At 43.0% G+C, this 21,180-nt stretch overlaps 1 protein-coding gene across 13 annotated transcripts in view; it reads right to left on the minus strand.

Moving 5' to 3' along the window:
• The window catches only part of LOC138672752 (transient receptor potential cation channel subfamily V member 3-like), a 138,086-nt gene that overhangs the window by 81,599 nt on the left and 35,307 nt on the right, over positions 1–21,180 (minus strand). For 9 of the 13 annotated variants that reach the window (XM_069761068.1, XM_069761067.1, XM_069761066.1 and 6 more), the window contains one exon: positions 4,137–4,276. The exons of the other annotated variants lie outside the window; for them this stretch is intronic. In XM_069761068.1, the coding sequence (XP_069617169.1) occupies positions 4,137–4,276 (140 nt within the window). The remainder of the gene's footprint in view (positions 1–4,136; positions 4,277–21,180) is intronic. 13 annotated transcript variants of the gene reach the window in all.

Consider the following 21,180-nt stretch of genomic DNA (forward strand, 5'->3'; position numbering starts at 1 on the left):
CCTCTTTTATTATATCTCTTATTACGTAGCATCCTCTCTAGTTATATATAGCACCGTCCCTTATTACATAGTTGCTATGAGAGGCAATTCAGTACCACAATGAACATAGCGGTCAGAGCACATACAGTGATCTGACAATAACCCAAAATCATAGAACGAGCTCTGAGACGTGGGAACTCTGCAGACCGCAATCCCTAATCCTCTCCAAACAACACTAGAGGCAGCCGTGGATTGCGCCTAACTCTGCCTATGCAACTCGGCACAGCCTGAGAAACTAACTAGCCTGAAGATAGAAAATAAGCCTACCTTGCCTCAGAGAAATACCCCAAAGGAAAAGGCAGCCCCCCACATATAATGACTGTGAGTTAAGATGAAAAGACAAACGTAGAGATGAAATAGATTCAGCAAAGTGAGGCCCGACTTTCTTAACAGAGCGAGGATAGGAAAGATAACTTTGCGGTCTACACAAAACCCTAAAGAAAACCACGCAAGGGGGGCAAAAAGACCCTCCGTACCGAACTAACGTCATGGAGGTACACCCTTTGCGTCCCAGAGCTTCCAGCAACAAATTAGACAAGCTGGACAGAAAAAATAGCAAACAAATAGCAAAGAAGAACTTAGCTATGCAGAGCAGCAGGCCACAGGAATGATCCAGGGAAAAACAAGTCCAACACTGGAGCATTGACAGGAAGCCAGGATCAAAGCATTACGTGGAGTTAAGTAGAGAAGTACCTAACGACCTCACCAGATCACCTGAGGGAGGAAACTCAGAAGCCGCAGTACCACTTTCCTCCACAAACGGAAGCTCCCAGAGAGAATCAGCCGAAGTACCACTTGTGACCACAGGAGGGAGCTCTGCCACAGAATTCACAACACATAGTATTCTCTCTAGTTATGCTTGGGGTGGTTCTTTATTATATACGTCCTATGTTGTTATGTAAAACGCCATCCCATTATTACATAGTTAATCTCATAATAAGTTGAGCACCGTCCCTTACATAATGTATTTTTGTTAGTCATAGTGCCCTTTCTTTTTCACATACTCATCTCTTATTCAATGTAAAATGGCTAGAAATGAGAGGACTCACGGAAGTTCGGGTTCATCAGATTCTGCCGAACTTTCGTGCAAAGTTCAGTTCAGGTACCAGAACTTAACCCCGAATTCAAACCCCATATAAGTCAATGAGGACCCAATCATTGGTGCTGTAAAATGGCTGTAATATGGTCCTCGTGGGGGCAGAAATAGCAGTATAATTGCTCTACAAACTCAACATTGGATAGGGAAATTACTTAAATTAACATAGAATAAAAAAATGTAAATAATAATCTTGAATCAGAAGGAGTGGAGCAGTGCCTTACGTGTCTATTTTGCTATACTTGCTAATAAATAAATAAAATAAAAAAAATGAAATGGGGTTCCCCCTGTTTTTAATAATCAGCCAAGGGAAAGCAGACAGCTATGAGAGCTATGAGCTGGTCTTATTATTCTGAGAAGGGGCCAATCTCCATGGACTTTCCCAGCCTATTAATATCAGCAGCTGTCTGCTTGTCTTTGCTTGTTATTAAAAAGGGTGGATCCCCCCAAAAAATGATGTGGGGTCCCCCTTATTTTTAATAACCAGCTAAGGCAAAGCAGACAACTGGTGGCTGATATTAATAGGCTGGGAAGGGAAATGGATATTGACCCCTTCCCAGCCTAATAAGACCAGCCCTCATCCATCCCAGAATCCATTTGATATGCCAATTCTGACACTTAACCTCAGCTACTGCCCTGGTGCAGTGGCAATTGGGTAATGGGATTGTAGGGTTGATATCATCAGCTGGCGCTGACATCAAGCCCGTGAAACAGTAATGGAAGGGCGTCTGTCAGACACCCCCATTACTAACCTAGTTTTCATACAAAATAACCACACACAAAAAACTCTATTTAAAAAAAAACTCAGACAATTTCCATTTTTCATCCATTTGTTAAAAAAAAAAAGCACACCAGTCCACCGTAGTCCAAATGGAAGTCCCAGAGAATGGAGCACCATAGGCTAGAGCAGCAGCCACTGCCGGTTCTCATGTTGTTCTCTGCCAAGTCTCACGGAGTACGGAGTGAGAGCCGGGATGATGAGCGGTGACATGACCACGAGTCACCTATGCAGTCTTGTTGTCAAGGTCATATCTCACTGGAAAAGAGACGGGGATCATTGTGGGACCTTCATTTGAACTATGGCGGACCAGTGTTTTTCTTTTTAATAAATGGGGAAATTGTTGAGGAGTTTTTTCTCAAATAAAGATTTTTCTTGTGTGTTTATTTCTTTTGACTACTGGGTTAGTAATGGGGGTGTCTGATAGATGCCTCTCCACTACTAACGCACGAGCTTGATGTCAGCACCAGCTGCTGACATCAACCCTACAATCCCATTACCCCGATTGCCACCGCACCAGGGCAATCGGGAAGAGCAGAGGCTAAGTGTCAGAATTGGTGCATCTAATGGATGCACCATTTTTGGGTGGCTGAGGGCTGGTCTTATTAAGCTGAAAAGGGGCAAATATCCATGGCCCTTCCCAGCCTATTAATATCAGCCTCATGCTTTCTGCTTTGCCTTAGCGGGTTATGAAAAATAGGAGGGACAGCATTTCATTTTTATTTTATTCCCCCCCCCCATTTTTTATTAACCAGCTAAGGTAAAACAGACAGCTGGGGGATGGTATTAATAGGCTGGGAAGGTCCATGGATATTGGCTCCTTCCCAACATATTAAGACCAGCTCAAAGCTGTCTGCTTTACCTTGGCTGGTTACTAAAAATAGGGAGAACCAACATAATTTTTTTCATTTATTTGTTTATTTATTTATTTTACACTGTCAATACCCATGATCCAGCAGTTATACAAGCCGAGTCACAGGTGGCGCCTGCCAATCATAGCCATGCCAATACTTGACATGACTGTGATGGCTCTGGAAGTGCCCACAGCTTTAAAGCTTATTGATTGGCTGCACTATAGCCTTTGAACAAGCTTTATTAAGCATCCAAACTCTGAATAGTAACACGGACCATAGAAGACGATTGTCTGAACGTGCCCTAAAGTGTATCTATCACTAATTTTTTGTTTCTGATGTGTGCTTTCACTGTTTAATATCCTGTATATGTTGTATTTTTTTCATTTGACAAAGGATTCCAATGAGAGTGGGAAAACCACTGTATAACATCTGTCACAGCTGTCCATTAAAGAGAACCTGTCAGCAGGATTTTGCTAAGTAAGCTACAGGAATTGTCAGGTTGGTGCTGTTACACTGATTAAAATGTTACCTGGGATGAAGAAATCTGTCTTGAAGAAATCTGTCTTGTGGTTTTTGTGTAATCGATGTTAGAAGGTTTCAGATAATGATAAGCCCATGCTCCAGGGCAGACTGTAGGCAGAGTCTTATCTTCCTGCTCTAAGCCAAAGGGAAGACCTCTCCACAGGCTGCCCAATACTACAAACTTGTTCCTCATCATGAAAAAACTGACTGATGGTGCATCCGGGCAACCTGTGGGTAGGTCTTTCCTAGAGCAGGAAGATAAGACTCTGCTTACAGTACTGCCCCGCTCATTAACTGAAAACTTCCAAGACTGATTACACAAGAACCACAAGACAAATTTCTCACCCCAGGTATCATTTTAAACAGTTTAACACTGCCCACCTTGCAATGCCTGTAGTTTACTTAGCAAATTCCTGCCGAGAGGTTCACTTTAAGGCTGGGGTCACACTAGCGTAGAATACGGACGAGTGCTATGCAAGAAAACATCGCATAGCACTTGGACCAGTGTTAATTTATGGGTCAGATCACATCTGTGATTATTTTCTCATGCCGAATCGGCATGTGAGAACATGCTGCGATTGGCACTGAGACTCGGCCGAGTCTCGGCTCACTCGCACTCATATAAGTCTATGGGTGCGAGTAACACAAAGCCTATCACTCCGATGTCATCCGAGTGCTCTCGCATCGGATGCCATATGCTAGTGTGACCCCGGTCTAAATGCATATTTGTAACTTTTCCAGCATATGCATATAATGGAAAGAAAGTAAGCAGCGTGAAAATGTCCTTACTAGTAGATAATCACAGTGACAGAGTAGAATATATCATCTCATCATCTCATTGTATTACCTTGAGAAGTCTTTTCTGTACACAATACTTCAATTTCTTCCAGGAGTCTGGTTAGTGACAATATGTCACCTTCTGCGACAGCCTTTAATATGAGGTTTTTCTGACTTTCATTTTCATGTTTTATGTTGCATTCAGGTTTACTATAACGTTTGAAAAGAGCTTTAGAACCTTATCTGCAAATAGTATTAATTAGATTGCAACTTCATTGAAAAAGAAATACGGTAGTCAAACCTTTTACTGTGGTATTCAATATAGAAAGACTTCTAAATAATCTTACACCTTGAAAGGCAGAAATCCAAGCAAAAGTTACCAATTTAAAGCCAATTATAGTTAACTAGATGGTGGCCCGATTCTAACACATCGGGTATTCTAGAATATGTATGTATGTATACGGCAGCCACATAGTATATAGCACAGGCCACGTAGTATATAGGAGCCATGTAGTATATAGCAGACATATACTACGTGGCCTGTGCTATATACTATGTGGCTGCTATATACATACATACATATATATTCTAGAATACCCGATACGTTAATACAGGCCTCGCAATGTATTACAGTGGCCACGCAGTATATAACACAGCCCAAAAAGTATATAACACAGCCCACGTACTATATAACACAGCCCACGCAGTATATAACAGCCACGCAGTATATAACACAGGCGATGTAGTACATAACACAGGCCACACAGTATATACCACTTGCCACGTAATATATAGCACAGCCCACGCAGTACATAACACAGCCCACATAGTTTCTAACACTGGCCACGTAGTATATAGCACGCAGTATATAACACAGCCCACGTAGTATATAGCAGTGTGGGCACCATGTCCCTGTTAAAAAAAATAATTAAAATAAAAAATAGTTATATACTCACCCGCCGGGATCCAGCAAAGCTCTGGCGATGCACGCGTGGCTGCCGCCATCTTCCGTTCCCAGGATGCATTGCAAAATTACCCAGATGACTTAGCGGTCTCGCTAGACTGCTAAGTCTTCTGGGTAATTTCGCAATGCATCTCTGGGAACGGAAGAGGGTGGCAGCCGCGCGCACCTCGGCGGACTACGGAGGGTGAGAATAGCAGGTTTTTTGGTTATTTATTATTTTTAACATTACATCTTTTTACTATTGATGCTGCATAGGCAGCATGAATAGTAAAAAGTTGGGGACACACAGGGTTAATAGCAGCGTTAACGGAGTGCGTTACTCACGGCATAATGCGGTCTGTTACCGCTGGCATTAACCCTGTGTGAGTGGTGACTGGAGGGGAGTATGAAGTGGGCGCCGGGCACTGACTGTACGGGAGTAGAAAGGGACTAATTCTCAGCCGGACTGTGGCCGTCACTGATTGGTCGCGACAGCCAGGACAGGCAGCTGGCGAGACCAATCAGCGATCTAACACTGGCCACGTAGTATATAGCAGCCACGCAGGATATAACACAGCCCACGTAGTATATAGCAGTGTGGGCACCATATCCCTGTTAAAAAAAATAATTAAAATAAAAAATAGTTCTATACTCACCCGCCGGCATCCAGCGAAGCTGTGTCGATGCGCGCGCGGCTGCCGCCAGCTTCCGTTCCCAGGATGCATTGCAAAATTACCCAGATGACTTAGCAGTCTCGCGAGACCGCTAATTCTTCTGGGTAATTTCGCAATGCATCTCTGGGAACGGAAGCTGGCGGCAGCCGCGCGCGCCTCGGCGGACGATGGAAGGTGAGAATAGCAGGTTTTTTGCTTTTTATTATTTTTAAAATTACATCTTTTTACTATTGATGCTGCATTGGCAGCATCAATAGTAAAAAGTTGCTCACACAGGGTTAATAGCAGCGATAACAGAGTGCGTTACCCGTGGCATAACGCGGTCCGTTAACGCTGTCATTAACCCTGTGTGAGCGCTGACTGGAGGGGAGTATGGAGCGGGCGCCGGGCACTGACTGATTGGTCGCTGATTGGTCGCGGCAGCCATGACAGGCAGCTGGTGAGACCAATCAGCGACGTGGGATTTCCATTACGGAAGCTGCAGACAGACAGACGGAGTACCCTGTTGTGAATTCCGTTCTGGAGCTCCCTCCTGTGGTTGCTAATGGTATTTTTGTGAGTTCTGCCCTTGGGCTCCCTCTGGTGGTTTCGAGTGGAACTGCTGCTCCTTTAGGTAGCTGTAGCAGCTGCCTTCACTAATCGCCTTGCCTGGGTTTGTTATTTAAACCTGCTCTGGGCTTTAGTCCATGCCTGCTGTCAATGTTCTTGGTTGGATTTGGTTCTTTCCTTGGAATTCTCATATGGCCAGTCCTTGTCTGCAAAAGATAAGTTTTTGCTAGTTTTGTTTGTCCATTTGTTTGGACTCTATTGCTTTGCAAATATGTCTCTTTTTGTCCAGCTTGTCACTATGTGTTATTCTGGCTAGCTGGAAGCTCTGGGAAAGCAGATTTGCCCCTCCACACCGTGAGTCGGTGTGGAGTTCATTTTTGTAAACTCTGCGTGGATTTTGTAGTTTTTATACTGACTGCACAGTATACTTTTCTCTCTGTCTATCTGGTTTAGTATTGGCCTCCTTTGCTGAATTCTGATTTCATTTCTGTGTACGTCATTTCCCTCTCCATTCACAGTCAATATTTGTGGGGGGCTATCTTTCCTTTTGGGGGTTTTCTCTGAGGCAAGATAGCTTTCTATTTCCTTCTTTAGGGGTAGTTATTTCTTAGGCTGTGAAGAGGTGTCTAGGGAGAGTCAGGAACATCCCACGGCTATTTCTAGTGTTGTTGTTAGGATTAGGGACTGCGGTCAGTAGAGATACCACCTTCTCAGAGCTCGCTCCATGTTGTGTTTTAGCCACCAGGTCATATCAGTGTGGCCTCTTAACCACCAGGTCATAACAGTACAGCAGGCCAGAAATGAATTAAATGCATCTCAAAAGAAGGAAAAGAAAGTTCTGAACCATTTTTTTTTCTGTGCTCTGGTCTCTCTTTTTTTTCCTCTTGATATCTGGGTGGTGCTGGATATATGCTCTGGTATGGAGGTTCAGAGTTTGTTTTCTCGTGTGGATCAACTTGCTGCAAGAGTCCAGAGTATCCAAGATTATATTGTCCAGACTCCGGCCCTAGAGCCTAGAATTCCTACTCCTGATTTGTTTTTTGGGGACAGATCCAAGTTTTTGAACTTTAAAAATAGCTGCAAATTGTTTTTTGCTTTGAAACCCCGTTCTTCTGGTGATCCCATTCAGCAAGTAAAAATCATCATATCCTTACTGCGTGGTGATCCTCAAGACTGGGCTTTTGCTCTTGAAACAGGGGATCCGGCATTGTTGAGTGTGGATGCATTTTTTCAAGCGCTCGGATTGTTGTATGACGAACCTAACTCAGTAGAGCATGCTGAGAAAACACTGTTGGCCCTATGTCAGGGTCAAGAAGCGGCAGAGTTATACTGCCAGAAATTTAGAAAATGGTCTGTGCTCACTAAGTGGAATGAAGAGGCTCTGGCTGCTATTTTCAGAAAAGGTCTTTCTGAAACCCTTAAAGATGTTATGGTGGGCTTTCCTACGCCTACCGGTTTGAGCGAATCTATGTCTCTAGCCATTCAGATTGATCGGCGCTTGCGTGAGCGCAAGGTGGTGCACCATATGGCAGTGTCCTCTGAGCAAAGTCCTGACTCTATGCAATGTGATTGGATTTTGACTAGAGCAGAAAGACAGAAAATCAGACTTCAGAATGGCCTGTGTTTTTACTGTGGTGAGTCTGCTCATGCTATTTCTGATTGCCCTAAGCGTACTAGGAGGGTTCCTGGGTCTGTTACCATTAGTACTGTACAGCCTAAATTTCTCTTGTCTGTTACCCTGATTTGCTCATTGTCGTCCTTTTCTGTTATGGCATTTGTGGATTCTGGCGCTGCCCTGAACTTAATGGACTTAGAATTTGCCAAGCGCTGTGGTTTTTCCTTGGAGCCTTTGCAGAGTCCTATTCCCTTAAGGGGGATTGATGCTACGCCATTGGCCAAAAATAAACCTCAGTATTGGACTCAGTTAACCATGTACATGGCTCCAGCACATCAGGAAAATATTCGCTTTTTGGTGTTGCATAATTTGCATGATGTTGTTGTGCTGGGTTTTGCATGGTTACAGGTACATAACCCAGTGCTGGATTGGAGATCTATGTCTGTAACTGGTTGGGGTTGTCAGGGGATACATAGTGATATTCCTTTGATGTCCATTTCCTCGTCCCCTTCTTCTGAAGTTCCTGAGTTTTTGTCGGATTTCCAGGATGTATTTGATGAGCCCAAGTCCAGTTCCCTGCCTCCTCATAGGGACTTGCGATTGTGCCATTAATTTGATTCCTGGCTGTAAGTTCCCTAAGGGCCGATTTTTCAATCTGTCTGTGTGTTGAGCATGCCGCTATGCGGAGTTATGTAAAGGAGTCCTTGGAGAAGGGGCATATTCGCCCGTCTTCGTCACAGTTGCTCTGAGGCAAGATAGCTTTCTATTTCCTTCTTTAGGGGTAGTTATTTCTTAGGCTGTGAAGAGGTGTCTAGGGAGAGTCAGGAACATCCCACGGCTATTTCTAGTGTTGTTGTTAGGATTAGGGACTGCGGTCAGTAGAGATACCACCTTCTCAGAGCTCACTCCATGATGCGTTTTAGCCACCAGGTCATATCAGTGTGGCCTCTTAACCACCAGGTCATAACAGTACCCCTTAGACAATTATGTGTATAGAAGGGAACTTCCCTGCTTCCCAGGAAGTAGTGTAATGCTGTAAATGCATTTGTACCCTTTAAAAATATAACTTTTTTTTATATAAGATCTGATGTGCTGGTCATTAGACACCTAGCATTAAAGTTATATGCAAATCAGACTGAAAGCATCCTGTGGGCATGCGACTACAACTGAATCATAGAATGTTAGAGTTGGAAGGGACCTCTGGGGTCATTGTGGCCAAACCCCTGCTCAATGCAGAATTGACTAAACCATCTCAGACAGATGTCTGTCCAGCCTCTGTTTGAAGACTTCCATTGAAGGAGAACTCAACACCTCTCATGGCAACCTGTTCCACTCATTGATCACCCTTACTGTCAAAAATGCTTTTATAATATCTAATATGATTCTTCTCCCTGTCAGTTTCATCCCATTGCTTCTTGTGTTTCCATGTGAAAATGAGAATAAGGATGATCCCTCTATAATGTGACATCCCTTTAGATATTTGTATACAGCCATTAAGTCTCCTCTTAGCATTCGTGCTTGCAAGTTAAACATTCCCAGATGTGGGGGTAAACCACTGTTTGGGCGCATGGCAGAGCTCAGTAGCGCCATTTGACTTTTCAATGCAAAATTGGCTGGAATTGAGATAGGACGCCATGTCGCGTTTGGAGAGCCCCTGATGTGCCTAAACAGTGGAAACCCCCACAAGTGACGCCATTTTGGAAAGGAGACCCCCTAAGGAACTTATCTAGATGTGTGGTGAGCACTTTGAACCCCCAAGTGCGCTGATACCTTATATGTGGGAGAAAACTACTGTTTGGGCGCATGGCAGAGCTCGGAAGGGAAGAAGTGGCGTTTTGAAATGCAGACTTTGATGGAATGGTCTGCGGGCATCACGTTGCATGTGCAGAGCCCCTGATGTACCTAAACAGTACAACCCCCCCCACAAGTGACCCCATATTGGAAACTAGACCCCCCAAGGAACTTACCTAGATGTGTTTTGAGAACTTTGAAGCCCCAAGTGTTTCACTAAAGTTTATAATGCAGAGCCGTAAAAATAAAAAATATTTTTTTCCCACAAAAATGATTTTTTAGCCCCCAAATTTTTATTTTCCCAAGGGTAACAGGAGAAATTGTCCTGAGTATGCTGACACCCCATATGTGGGGTAAACCACTGTTTGGGTGCACAGCAGAGCTTGGAAGGGAAGGAGCAGCGTTTTACTTTTTCAACACAGAATTGGATGGAATTGAGATCGGAGGACGTCATGTTGCGTTTGCATAGCCCCTGATGTGCCTAAACAGTGGAACCCTACCAATTCTAACTCCAACCCTAACCCCAACACGCCCCTAACCTCAACACACCCCTAATCCCAACCCTAACCTGAACACGCCCCTAACCCTAACCACACCCCTAAGCCTGACACACCCCTAACCCAACCATAAACGTAATCCAAACCCTAACCCCAACTCTAGCCCCAACCCTAACTTTAGCCTCAACCCTAACCCTAACTTTAGCCCAACCCTAACTTTAGCCCCAACCCTAACCCTAACTTTAACCCTGACTGCAACTTTAGCCCCAACGCTAACCCTAACTTTAGCCCCAATCCTAACCCTAACGTTAATGGGAAAATGGAAATAAATACTTTTTTTATTTTATTTTTTTTCTACCTAAGGCAGTGATAAAGGGGTTTTTTATTTATTATTTATAGTGGGTTTTTATAGCAGTTTTTTATGTTTGGCAGCCGTCACACACTAAAAGACACTTTTTATTGCAAAAAATATTTTTTGCATGACCACATTTTGAAAGCTATAATTTGTCCATATTTTGGCCCACAGAGTCATGTGAGGCCTTGTTTTTTGCGGGACGAGTTGACGTTTTTATTGGTATCATTTTCGGGCATGTGACATTTTTTGATCGCTTTTTATTCCGATTTTTGTTAGGCAGAATGAACAAAAAACAGCAATTCATGAATTTCTTTTGGGGGGCGCGTTTATACCGTTTTACATTTGGTAAAATTGAAGCATTTTTATTCATCGGGTCAGTACGATTACAGCAATACCTCATTTATATCATTTTTTTATGTTTTGGCGCTTTCATACAATAAAAACTATTTTATTGAAAAATAATTATTTTTGCATCACTTCATTCTGAGGGCTATAACGTTTTGACTTTTTCGCTGATGACGTTGTATGACAGCTCGTTTTTTGTGGGACAAGATGACATTTTCAGCGGTACCATTTTTATTTATATCAATCTTTTTGATCGCATGTTATTCCACTTTTTGTTTGGTGGTATGATGATAAAGCATTGTTTTTCGCCTCATTTTTTTTAATTTTCTTTTTTACGGTGTTCGCTGAAGGGGGTTGACTAGTAGGACAGTTTTTTAGGTCGGGTCGTTACGGATGTGGCGATACTAAATATGTGTACTTTTATTTTTATATATATATATATATATATATATATATATATATATATATATACATACACATACATAAAGAAATGTATTTAGTGGAACAATTTTTTTTTCTTTATTTAGGATTTTTTTTTTTTTACACATGTTAATATTTTTTGTTTTAACTTTTTTACTTTGTCCCAGGGTGGGACATCACTGTATAGTGTCAGATCACTGATCTGACACTTTGCAAAGCACTGTGTCAGATCAGCGATCTGACAGGCAGTGCAGGAGGCTTGCCGGTGATCAGGTGCTTGCAAGACACCTCCCTGCAGGATCCGGAACGACCCCATGGCCCATTTGGATCCGAGCCTGCAGGGAGGAGGAACAGAGGAGACGCTCGGAACAACACGATCACATCGCATTGTTCTGAGGGTCTCAGGGAAGCACGCAGGGAGCTCTCTCCCTGCGCGATGCTTCCCTATGCCGACGGAATGCTGCGATCATGTTTGATCGCAGTGTTCCGGGGGTTAATATGTCGGGAGCGGGCCATGACCGCTCCTGGCACATAGTGCCGGATTTTAGCTGTGATAATCAGCTGACACCCGGCTGCGATCGGCCCCACGTGAGCACGGCTGATCGCATATCACGCACTATCCTGTCGGTGGTCATAGGGGCCCAGACCACCTCAACGGGATAGTACATCTAATGTCAGAAAATAGTTAATACATCCCAGAACTGATTCCCCTCGGAAGAAGGCACTGAGCTGAAACACGCGTTGGGGCAGCTGGCACCGCAATTTCCAGGTAACATGAGGTGAGACATTGATTAATTTACTCTTTAAATCCCTTTGCTCAGCACTTTCTCTAACCTTGCATACAGCTCTGTAAGTCTATTTCTTCTCTTGTGTAACTCTGAGTATTTACACACTTAACATTTAAACTATGTCCATGGATATATCTATTTGCCCAAAGCACATGCACTTTTGAGCAACTTATATTTCATTTACCTTGCCTTGGTGTATGCCTGTTTTTGTTGTGGTGCCCTATTTTCCTGGCTTACCATTGTCATTATTCCATCACCTGAAGCTATAAACTTAAAAAAATAAATGTTTCTTCAATAAAGCTTTATATTTTTAGCAAATGGTTCTTTTGGTGCTATTTTCTTCTGATGTGATTTCTCCAGCTTTGCTTTGAACTGGCCTTACTTATCCTCTCACCTTTGCATATTGATCACTTGATCAGTATAGTCATTGTGGGTGTGTGCTTTGCAAATAGGATTTGCATCCCAGAACTGTGTTTGCCTTGTTTGCTGCTGCATCACAATGTTGACTCAAATGCAGTCTGTGATCTATTAATGTACCAAATTCTTTTTTACACATGCTGCTGCTTAGTTCTGTTCCTCCCATTCTATAGATGTAATTTTGTTTTTGTTGCCCAGACATTTCTCCCTGTTAAATAGCATTCTATTAGTTGTTCAAACTTATCTAGATCCTTCTGAATCCTTTCTCTGTCTTCTCTAGTGTTAGCTATCCCTCCCAGCTTTGCATTGTCTTTAGTTCCCTTATCTAGATCATTTATAAAAATGTTAAACAAAACTGGGGCCAAGACAGAGCTTTGCGGTACCCCACTTGAAACACTCTTCCAATTGGATGTGCAACCATTTATTACCACTCTTTAACTACAATTTTCATTTATCAAAATCTCTCATCCTTTTTGGACATTTGTGTCTTTTAAAACATCCAGCCATTGTACCTTTTCTACCCGCTTTCTGAGTCCATTAAAATCTGCTTTTCTTAAGTCCAACCTTAAACCCTTTCTGCCATATGACGTACTATCCCGTCAAGGTGGGGTGGGCCCGTATGCCCACCGACGGGATAGTACGTCATACGCGATCGGCAGCGCTCACGGGGGGAGCGTGGCCAATCGCGGCCGGGTGTCAGCTGCCTATCGCAGCTGACATCCGGCACTATGTGCCAGGAGCAGTCACGGACCGCCCCTGGCACATTAACCCCCGGCACACCACGATCAAACATGATCACGGTGTGGCGGCAGTGAAGGGAAGCATCGCGCAGGGAGGGGGCTCCCTGCGGGCTTCCCTGAGACCTCCGCAGCAACGCGATGTGATCGCATTGCTGCGAGGGTCTCCTACCTCCCTCCCTGCAGCAGGCCCGGATCCAATATGGCCGCATCATCCGGGTCCTGCAGGGAGGGAGGTGGCTTACCAAGTGCCTGCTCAGAGCAGGCGCTTGGTAAGGCTGCAGTGCTCTGAGACAGATCGGTGATCTGACAGAGTGCTGTGCAAACTGTCAGATCACCGATCTGTGATGTCCCCCCCGGGACAAAGTAAAAAAGTTAAAAAAAAAAAATTCCAAGTGTGTAAAGAAAAAAAAATAAATTCCTAAATAATGAAAAAAAAAAATATATATATATTATTCCCATAAATACATTTCTTTATCTAAATAATAAAAAAAACAAAAGTACACATATTTAGTATCGCCGCATCCGTAACGACCCGACCTATAAAATTGGCCCACTAGTTAACCCCTTCAGTAAACACCGTAAGAAAAAAAAAAACGAGGCAAAAAACAACGCTTTATTATCATACCGCCAAACAAAAAATGGAATAACACGCAATCAAAAAAACAGATATAAATAACAATGATACCGCTGAAAACGTCATCTTGTCCCGCAAAAAACGAGCTGCCATACAGCATCATCAGCAAAAAATAAAAAAGTTATAGTCCTCAGAATAAAGCAATGCAAAAATAATTATTTTTTCTATAAAATAGTTTTTATCGTATAAAAGCGCCAAAACATAAAAAAATTCATTCTGCCTCACAAAAATCAGAATAAAAAGCGATCAAAAAATGTCACATGCCCAAAAATGTTACCAATAAAAACGTAAGCTCGTCCCGCAAAAAACAAGACATCACATGACTCTGTGGACCAAAATATGGAAAAATTATAGCTCTCAAAATGTGGTAACGCAAAAAATATTTTTTGCAATAAAAAGCGTTTTTCAGTGTGTGATGGCTGCCAATCATAAAAATCTGCTAAAAAACCCGCTATAAAACTAAATCAAACCCCCCTTCATCACCCCCTTAGTTAGGGAAAAATTAAAAAAATGTATTTATTTCCATTTTCCCATTAGGGCTAGGGTCAGGGTTAGGGCTAGAGTTAGGGTTAGGGCTAGGGCTAGGGTTAGGGCTAGGGTTAGGGCTAAGGTTAGGGCTAGGGTTAGGGCTAGGGTTAGGGCTAGGGTTAGGGCCAGGGTTTGGGCTAGGGTTAGGGCTAGGGTTAGGGCTAGGGTTAGGGCTAGGGTTGGGGCTAGGGTTAAGGCTACAGTTAGGGTTGGGGCTAAATTTACGGTTAGGATTTAGATTACATTTACGGTTGGGAATAGGGTTGGGATTAGGGTTAGGGGTGTGTCAGGGTTAGAGGTGTGGTTAGGGTTACTGTTGGGATTAAGGTTAGAGGTGTGTTTGGATTAGGTTTTCAGTTATAATTGGGGGGTTTCCACTGTTTAGGCACATCAGGGGCTCTCCAAACGCGACATGGCGTCCGATCTCAATTCTGCGTTGAAAAAGTAAAACAGTGCTCCTTCCCTTCCGAGCTCTCCCGTATGCCCAAACAGGGGTTTACCCCAACATATGGGGTATCAGCGTACTCAGGACAAATAGGACAACAACTTTTGGGGTCCAATTTCTCCTGTTACCCTTGGGAAAATACAAAACTGGGGGCTAAAATATAATTTTTGTGGGAAAAAAAGATTTTTTATTTTCACGGCTCTGCGTTATAAACTGTAGTGAAACACTTGGGGGCTCAAAGTTCTCACAACACATCTAGATAAGTTCCTTGGGGGGTCTAGTTTCCAATATGGGGTCACTTGTGGGGGGTTTCTACTGTTTAGGTACATTAGGGGCTCTGCAAACGCAATGTGACGCCTGCAGACCATTCCATCTAAGTCTGCATTCCAAATGGCGCTCCTTCCCTTCCGAGCCCTCCCATGCGTCCAAACGGTGGTTCCCCCCCACATATGGGGAATCAGCGCACTCAGGACAAATTGGAAAACAACTATTGGAGTCCAGTTTCTCCTGTTACTCTCGGGAAAATACAAAACTGGGGGATAAAAAATAATTTTTGTGGGAAAAAATTTTTGTTTTATTTTTACGGCTCTGCATTATAAATTTCTGTGAAGCCCTTGGTGGGTCAAAGCGCTCACCACACATCTAGATAAGTTCCTTAGGGGGTCTACTTTCCAAAATGGTGTCACTTGTGGGGTGTTTCTACTGTTTAGGTACATTAGGGGCTCTGCAAACGCAATGTGACACCTGCAGACCATTCCATCTAAGTCTGCATTCCAAATGGCGCTCCTTCCCTTCCGAGCCCTCCCATGCGCCCAAACAGTGGTTCCCCCACATATGGGGTATCAGCGCACTTTGGACAAATTGGACAACAACTTTTGGGCTCCAATTTCTCCTGTTACCCTCGGGAAAATACAAAACAGGGAGCTAAAAAATAATTTTTGTGGGAAAAAATGTTTGTTTTATTTTTACGGCTCTGCATTATAAATTTCTGTGAAGCCCTTGGTGGGTCAAAACGCTCACCACACATCTAGATAAGTTCCTTAGGGGGTCTACTTTCCAAAATGGTGTCACTTGTGGGGGGTTTCAATGTTTAGGCACATCAGGGGCTCTCCAAACGCAACATGGCGTCCCATCTCAATTCCTTTCAATTTTGCATTGAAAAGTCAAATGGCGCTCCTTCGCTTCCGAGCTCTGTCATGCTCCCAAACAGTGGTTTACCCCCACATATGGGGTATCAGTGCACTCAGGACAAATTGTACAACAACTTTTGTGGTCCATTTTCTCCTGTTACCCTTGGTAAAATAAAACAAATTGGAGCTGAATTAAATTTTTTGTGAAAAAAATGTAAATGTTCATTTTTATTTAAACATTCCAAAAATTCCTGTGAAGTACCAGAAGGGTTAATAAACTTCTTGAATATGGTTTTGAGCACCTTGAGGGGTGCAGTTTTTAGAATGGTGTCACACTTCGGTATTTTCTATCATATAGACCCCTCAAAATGACTTCAAATGAGATGTGGTCCCTAAAAAAATGGTGTTGTAAAAATGAGAAATTGCTGGTCAACTTTTAACCCTTATAACTCCCTAACAAAAAAAATGTTTGGTTCCAAAATTGTGCTGATGTAAAGTAGACATGTGGGAAATGTTACTTACTCAGTATTTTGTGTGACATATCTCTGTATTTTAATTGCATAAAAATTAAAAGATGGAAAATTGCAAAATTTTCAAAATTTTCGCCAAATTTCCATTTTTTTCACAAATAAACGCAGGTTATATCAAAGAAATTTTACCACTATCATGAAGCACAATATGTCACGAGAAAACAATGTCAGAATCACTGGGATCCGTTGAAGCGTTCCAGAGTTATAACCTCATAAAGGGACAGTGGTCAGAATTGTAAAAATTGGCCTGGTCATTGACGTGCAAACCACCCTTGGGGGTAAAGGTGTTAAAGACTGAGTCCTCGCTGGTATTCCTCCTGCTGTAATCAAAATACGAGGATAGAATGATCGCTGCCTCCTTAATTCCCAGCCACTTATTCTTCCTCAACCATTTTCTCCCTGTTGGTAAGAATTAGGTCCAAGATGGAATAGCCTCTTGTTCTCTCTTCTACCTTTTGAAATATAAAGTTGTCAGCAAGAAAAGGTAAGAATGTTCTGGACCCATTACTTTTGCCTGAGAGAGATTCACAACAAATATCTGGATAGATAAAATCTCCCATGATCACTATGCCGTACTTTTTTTGAGAACAAAGACATCTGATGTAACATAGTAACATAGCAACATAGTAACATAGTAACATAGTTAGTGAGGCCGAAAAAAGACATTTGTCCATCCAGTTCAGCCTATATTCCATCATAATAAATCCTCAGATCTACGTCCTTCTACAGAACCTAATAATTGTATGATACAATATTGTTCTGCTCCAGGAAGACATCCAGGCCTCTCTTGAACCCCTCGAATGAGTTCGCCATCACCACCTCCTCAGGCAAGCAATTCCAGATTCTCACTGCCCTAACAGTAAAGAATCCTCTTCTATGTTGGTGGAAAAACCTTCTCTCCTCTAGACGCAAAGAATGCCCCCTTGTGCCCGTCACCTTCCTTGGTATAAACAGATCCTCAGCGAGATATTTGTATTGTCCCCTTATATACTTATACATGGTTATTAGATCGCCCCTCAGTCGTCTTTTTTCTAGACTAAATAATCAGAATTTCGCTAATCTATCTGGGTATTGTAGTTCTCCCATCCCCTTTATTAATTTTGTTGCCCTCCTTTGTACTCGCTCTAGTTCCATTATATCCTTCCTGAGCACCGGTGCCCAAAACTGGACACAGTACTCCATGTGCGGTCTAACTAGGGATTTGTACAGAGGCAGTATAATGCTCTCATCATGTGTATCCAGACCTCTTTTAATGCACCCCATGATCCTGTTTGCCTTGGCAGCTGCTGCCTGGCACTGGCTGCTCCAGGTAAGTTTATCATTAACTAGGATCCCCAAGTCCTTCTCCCTGTCAGATTTACCCAGTGGTTTCCTGTTCAGTGTGTAATGGTGATATTGATTCCTTCTTCCCATGTGTATAACCTTACATTTATCATTGTTAAACCTCATCTGCCACCTTTCAGCCCAAGTTTCCAACTTATCCAGATCCATTTGTAGCAGATGTAAAAAGAGCTCCTCCATATCTTCAGATCTTCAGTCTGTCCAGATGGCCTATAGTAAAGACCTACAATATTGTCCTGTTTTTCTCTTTCTAGTATTCTTACCGAAACAGTTTCTGTAGCGCTACCATTATCTGAAACTTGAAAATCTGTGGAGCTATGCGCTTTCCTAACATACAATGCAACACCTGCTCCATTCTGGTTAATCCTGTTTCTTAGAAATAACTTGTAGCCTTCAAGGTTTGCATTCCAATCATGTGTATGATCCCACCAAGTTTCAGTGATGCCTATGATATCATATCTCTCTTCCTGTGTTAGCAGCTCCAATTCTCCTTGTTTGTTTCCCATGCTCTGTGCATCTCTATGGACACATTTTAGTTTGTAGTCGGCTTCTCTTGCTCCTCTATTTTCATTCAGAAATTGTTGTTCTTGTTCTTCATTTCCACTTCTAATAGCAGGGTTCTTAAAAGGAATTCATTAGCTGCATACTTTTTCCTGGCTATATATTTCCCATCCCATTTTGCTCTAGGTTAACCCCTTCACGACCTTGCCCTTTTCCGTTTTTGCTTTCTAGTTTTTCGCTCCCCTCCTTCCCAGAGCCATAACTTTTTTTATTTTTCCGTCAATATGGCCATGTGAGGGCTTGTTTTTTGCGGGACAAGTTGCACTTTTCAAACTACATAATTGGTTTTAGCATGTCATATACTAGAAAACAGGAAACAAATTCCAAGTGCGGTGAAATTGCAAAAAAAGTGCAATCCCACACTTGTTTTTTGTTTGGCTTTTTTGCTAGGTTCATGAAATGCTAAAACTGACCTGCCATTTTGACTCTCCAGGTCATTACAAGTCCATAGACACCAAACATGTCTAGGTTATGTTTTATCTAAGTGGTAAAAAAAATTCCAAACTTTGGTAAAAAAAAATTTTTTTAAAATTGCGCAACTTTCCAATACCCATAGCGTCTCCATTTTTCGTGATCTGGAGTCAGGTGAGGGCTTATTTCTTGTGAGCTGAGCTGGCGTTATTAAAGATACCTTTTTGGTGCAGATACGTTCTTTCGATCGCCCGTTATTACATTTTAATGCAATGTCGTGGCAACCCAAAAAACGTAATTCTGGCGTTTTGAATTTTTTTCTCGCTAGGTTGTTTAGCGATCAGGTTAATCCTTTTTTTTTCATTGATAGATCGGGCGATTCTGAACGCGGCAATACCAAATATGTGTAGGTTTGATTTTTTTTTTATTGTTTTAATTTGGATGGGGCGAAAGGGGGTGATTTAAACTTTTATATTTTTTTTATTTTTTTCATATTTTTTTAACCTTTTTTTACTTTTGCCATGCTTCAATAGCCTCCATGGAAGGCTAGAAGCTGGCCTAGCCTAATCGGCTCTGCTACATAGCAGCGATCATCAGATTGCTCCTATGTAGTTTAATTACAGGCCTGCTATGAGCGCCGACCACAGGGTGGCGCTCACAGCAAGCCGGCATCAGCAACCACAGAGGTCTCAAGGAGACCTCTGGTTGCTATGCCGACGCATCGCTGACCCCCGATCATGTGAAGGGGTCGGCGATGCACTCATTTCCAGACGCGCGGCGGGAAGCGCCGGTTAAATGCCGCTGTCAGCATTTGACAGCGGCATTTAACTAGCCATAAGCGGCGGGTGAATCGCGAATTTCACCCGCCTCTATTGTGAGCACATGTCAGCTGTTTGAAACAGCTGACATGTCCCGGCTTTGAGGTGGGCTCAGCACCGGAGCTCACATCAAAGCAGGGGATCCGACATCCGCAGTAATAGTACGGCGGAGGTCGTGAAGGGGTTTTAAAGCTCTCCTGATGAGTGTAGCAAGGCATAAACCAAATATGTGCTTTCCTGTTTTTGTAAAGGTACCTTCACACTGAACGATATCGCTAGCGATCCGTGACTTTGCAGCGTCCTGGCTAGCGATATCGTTCAGTTTGACACGCAGCAGCGATCAGGATCCTGCTGTGATGTCGTTGGTCGCTGCAGAAAGTCCAGAACTTTATTTCGTCACTGGACTCCCTGCAGACATCGCTGAATCGGCGTGTGTGACGCCGATTCAGCGATGTCTTCACTGGTAACCAGGGTAAACATCGGGTTACTAAGCGCAGGGCCGCGCTTAGTAACCCGATGTTTACCCTGGTTACCATCGTAAAAGTAAAAAAAAAAAAACACTACATACTTACCTTCCGCTGCCTGTCCCCAGGGCTGTGCTTCTCTGCACTGGCTGTGAACGCCGGCCAGCAGGAAAGCACAGCGGTGACGTCACCATTCTGCTTTCCGGCCGCTGTGCTCACAGTCAGTGCAGGAAAGCACAGCGCCGGGGACAGACAGCGGAAGGTAAGTATGTACAGGGCTGCCACTAGAAATTTCGGGGCCCCATACTGGCAAAATTTTTGGGGCCCCCTTGAAACTCCGCCCAGGCTCCACCCCAGCCCCGCCTCCATGCTCCACCCCTCGAACTGTCCACAGTCCCACCGCTCTCTCTTGGAAAATCTCCACTTCTCACCTATCACACATTAACAGTTCCCATCACCATATCACACATATAGCCGGCAGCTTTTGTTTTGGCCAAAAGATTTTTTAAGCCGCCACCATAACACGGTAGACACTTTTTGCCGGGCCCTACTGTAACCTACTAAATATTTGTTAAAATATGCAATACAATTTAGGTATATTTTTATTTATTTTTCAATTTTTAAAATGACCTATAATACTACATACAAGGAACAAATACCACAGCACTATGACCAGATGACATATTACCACCACAGTGATCGAATAATATAAAATACAAGGAACAAATACCGCAACACCATGACCAGACCGCATATTACCACAAATGACTGAATACTACAATACTGATCAGTAATAAAAAAAACCCACAATACTATCACCATCAGTGCCATTATGCACAGGAGATCTGTACTTAGTATGCAGTGTCTGTGTACAGGTAATACATTGATCACCGGTGACATTACACACAGGAGCTCTGTATATAATGTATAGGTAATACAGTGATCACTGGTGACATTGTACACAGGACCTCTGTATATAGTATACAGTGTATAGTGTCAGTGTATAGGTAACACTGACTCACCAGTGACGTCTCTAGGTGAAGTCCTTCATCTTTCATCCAGCACAGACCGCCATCACTTCATCCAGCCAGGACTCGTCTCTGCAGGAAATAAAACAG

This window comes from Ranitomeya imitator, chromosome 3 (assembly GCF_032444005.1).
Source record: "Ranitomeya imitator isolate aRanImi1 chromosome 3, aRanImi1.pri, whole genome shotgun sequence".
Lineage (NCBI taxonomy): Eukaryota > Metazoa > Chordata > Amphibia > Anura > Dendrobatidae > Ranitomeya > Ranitomeya imitator.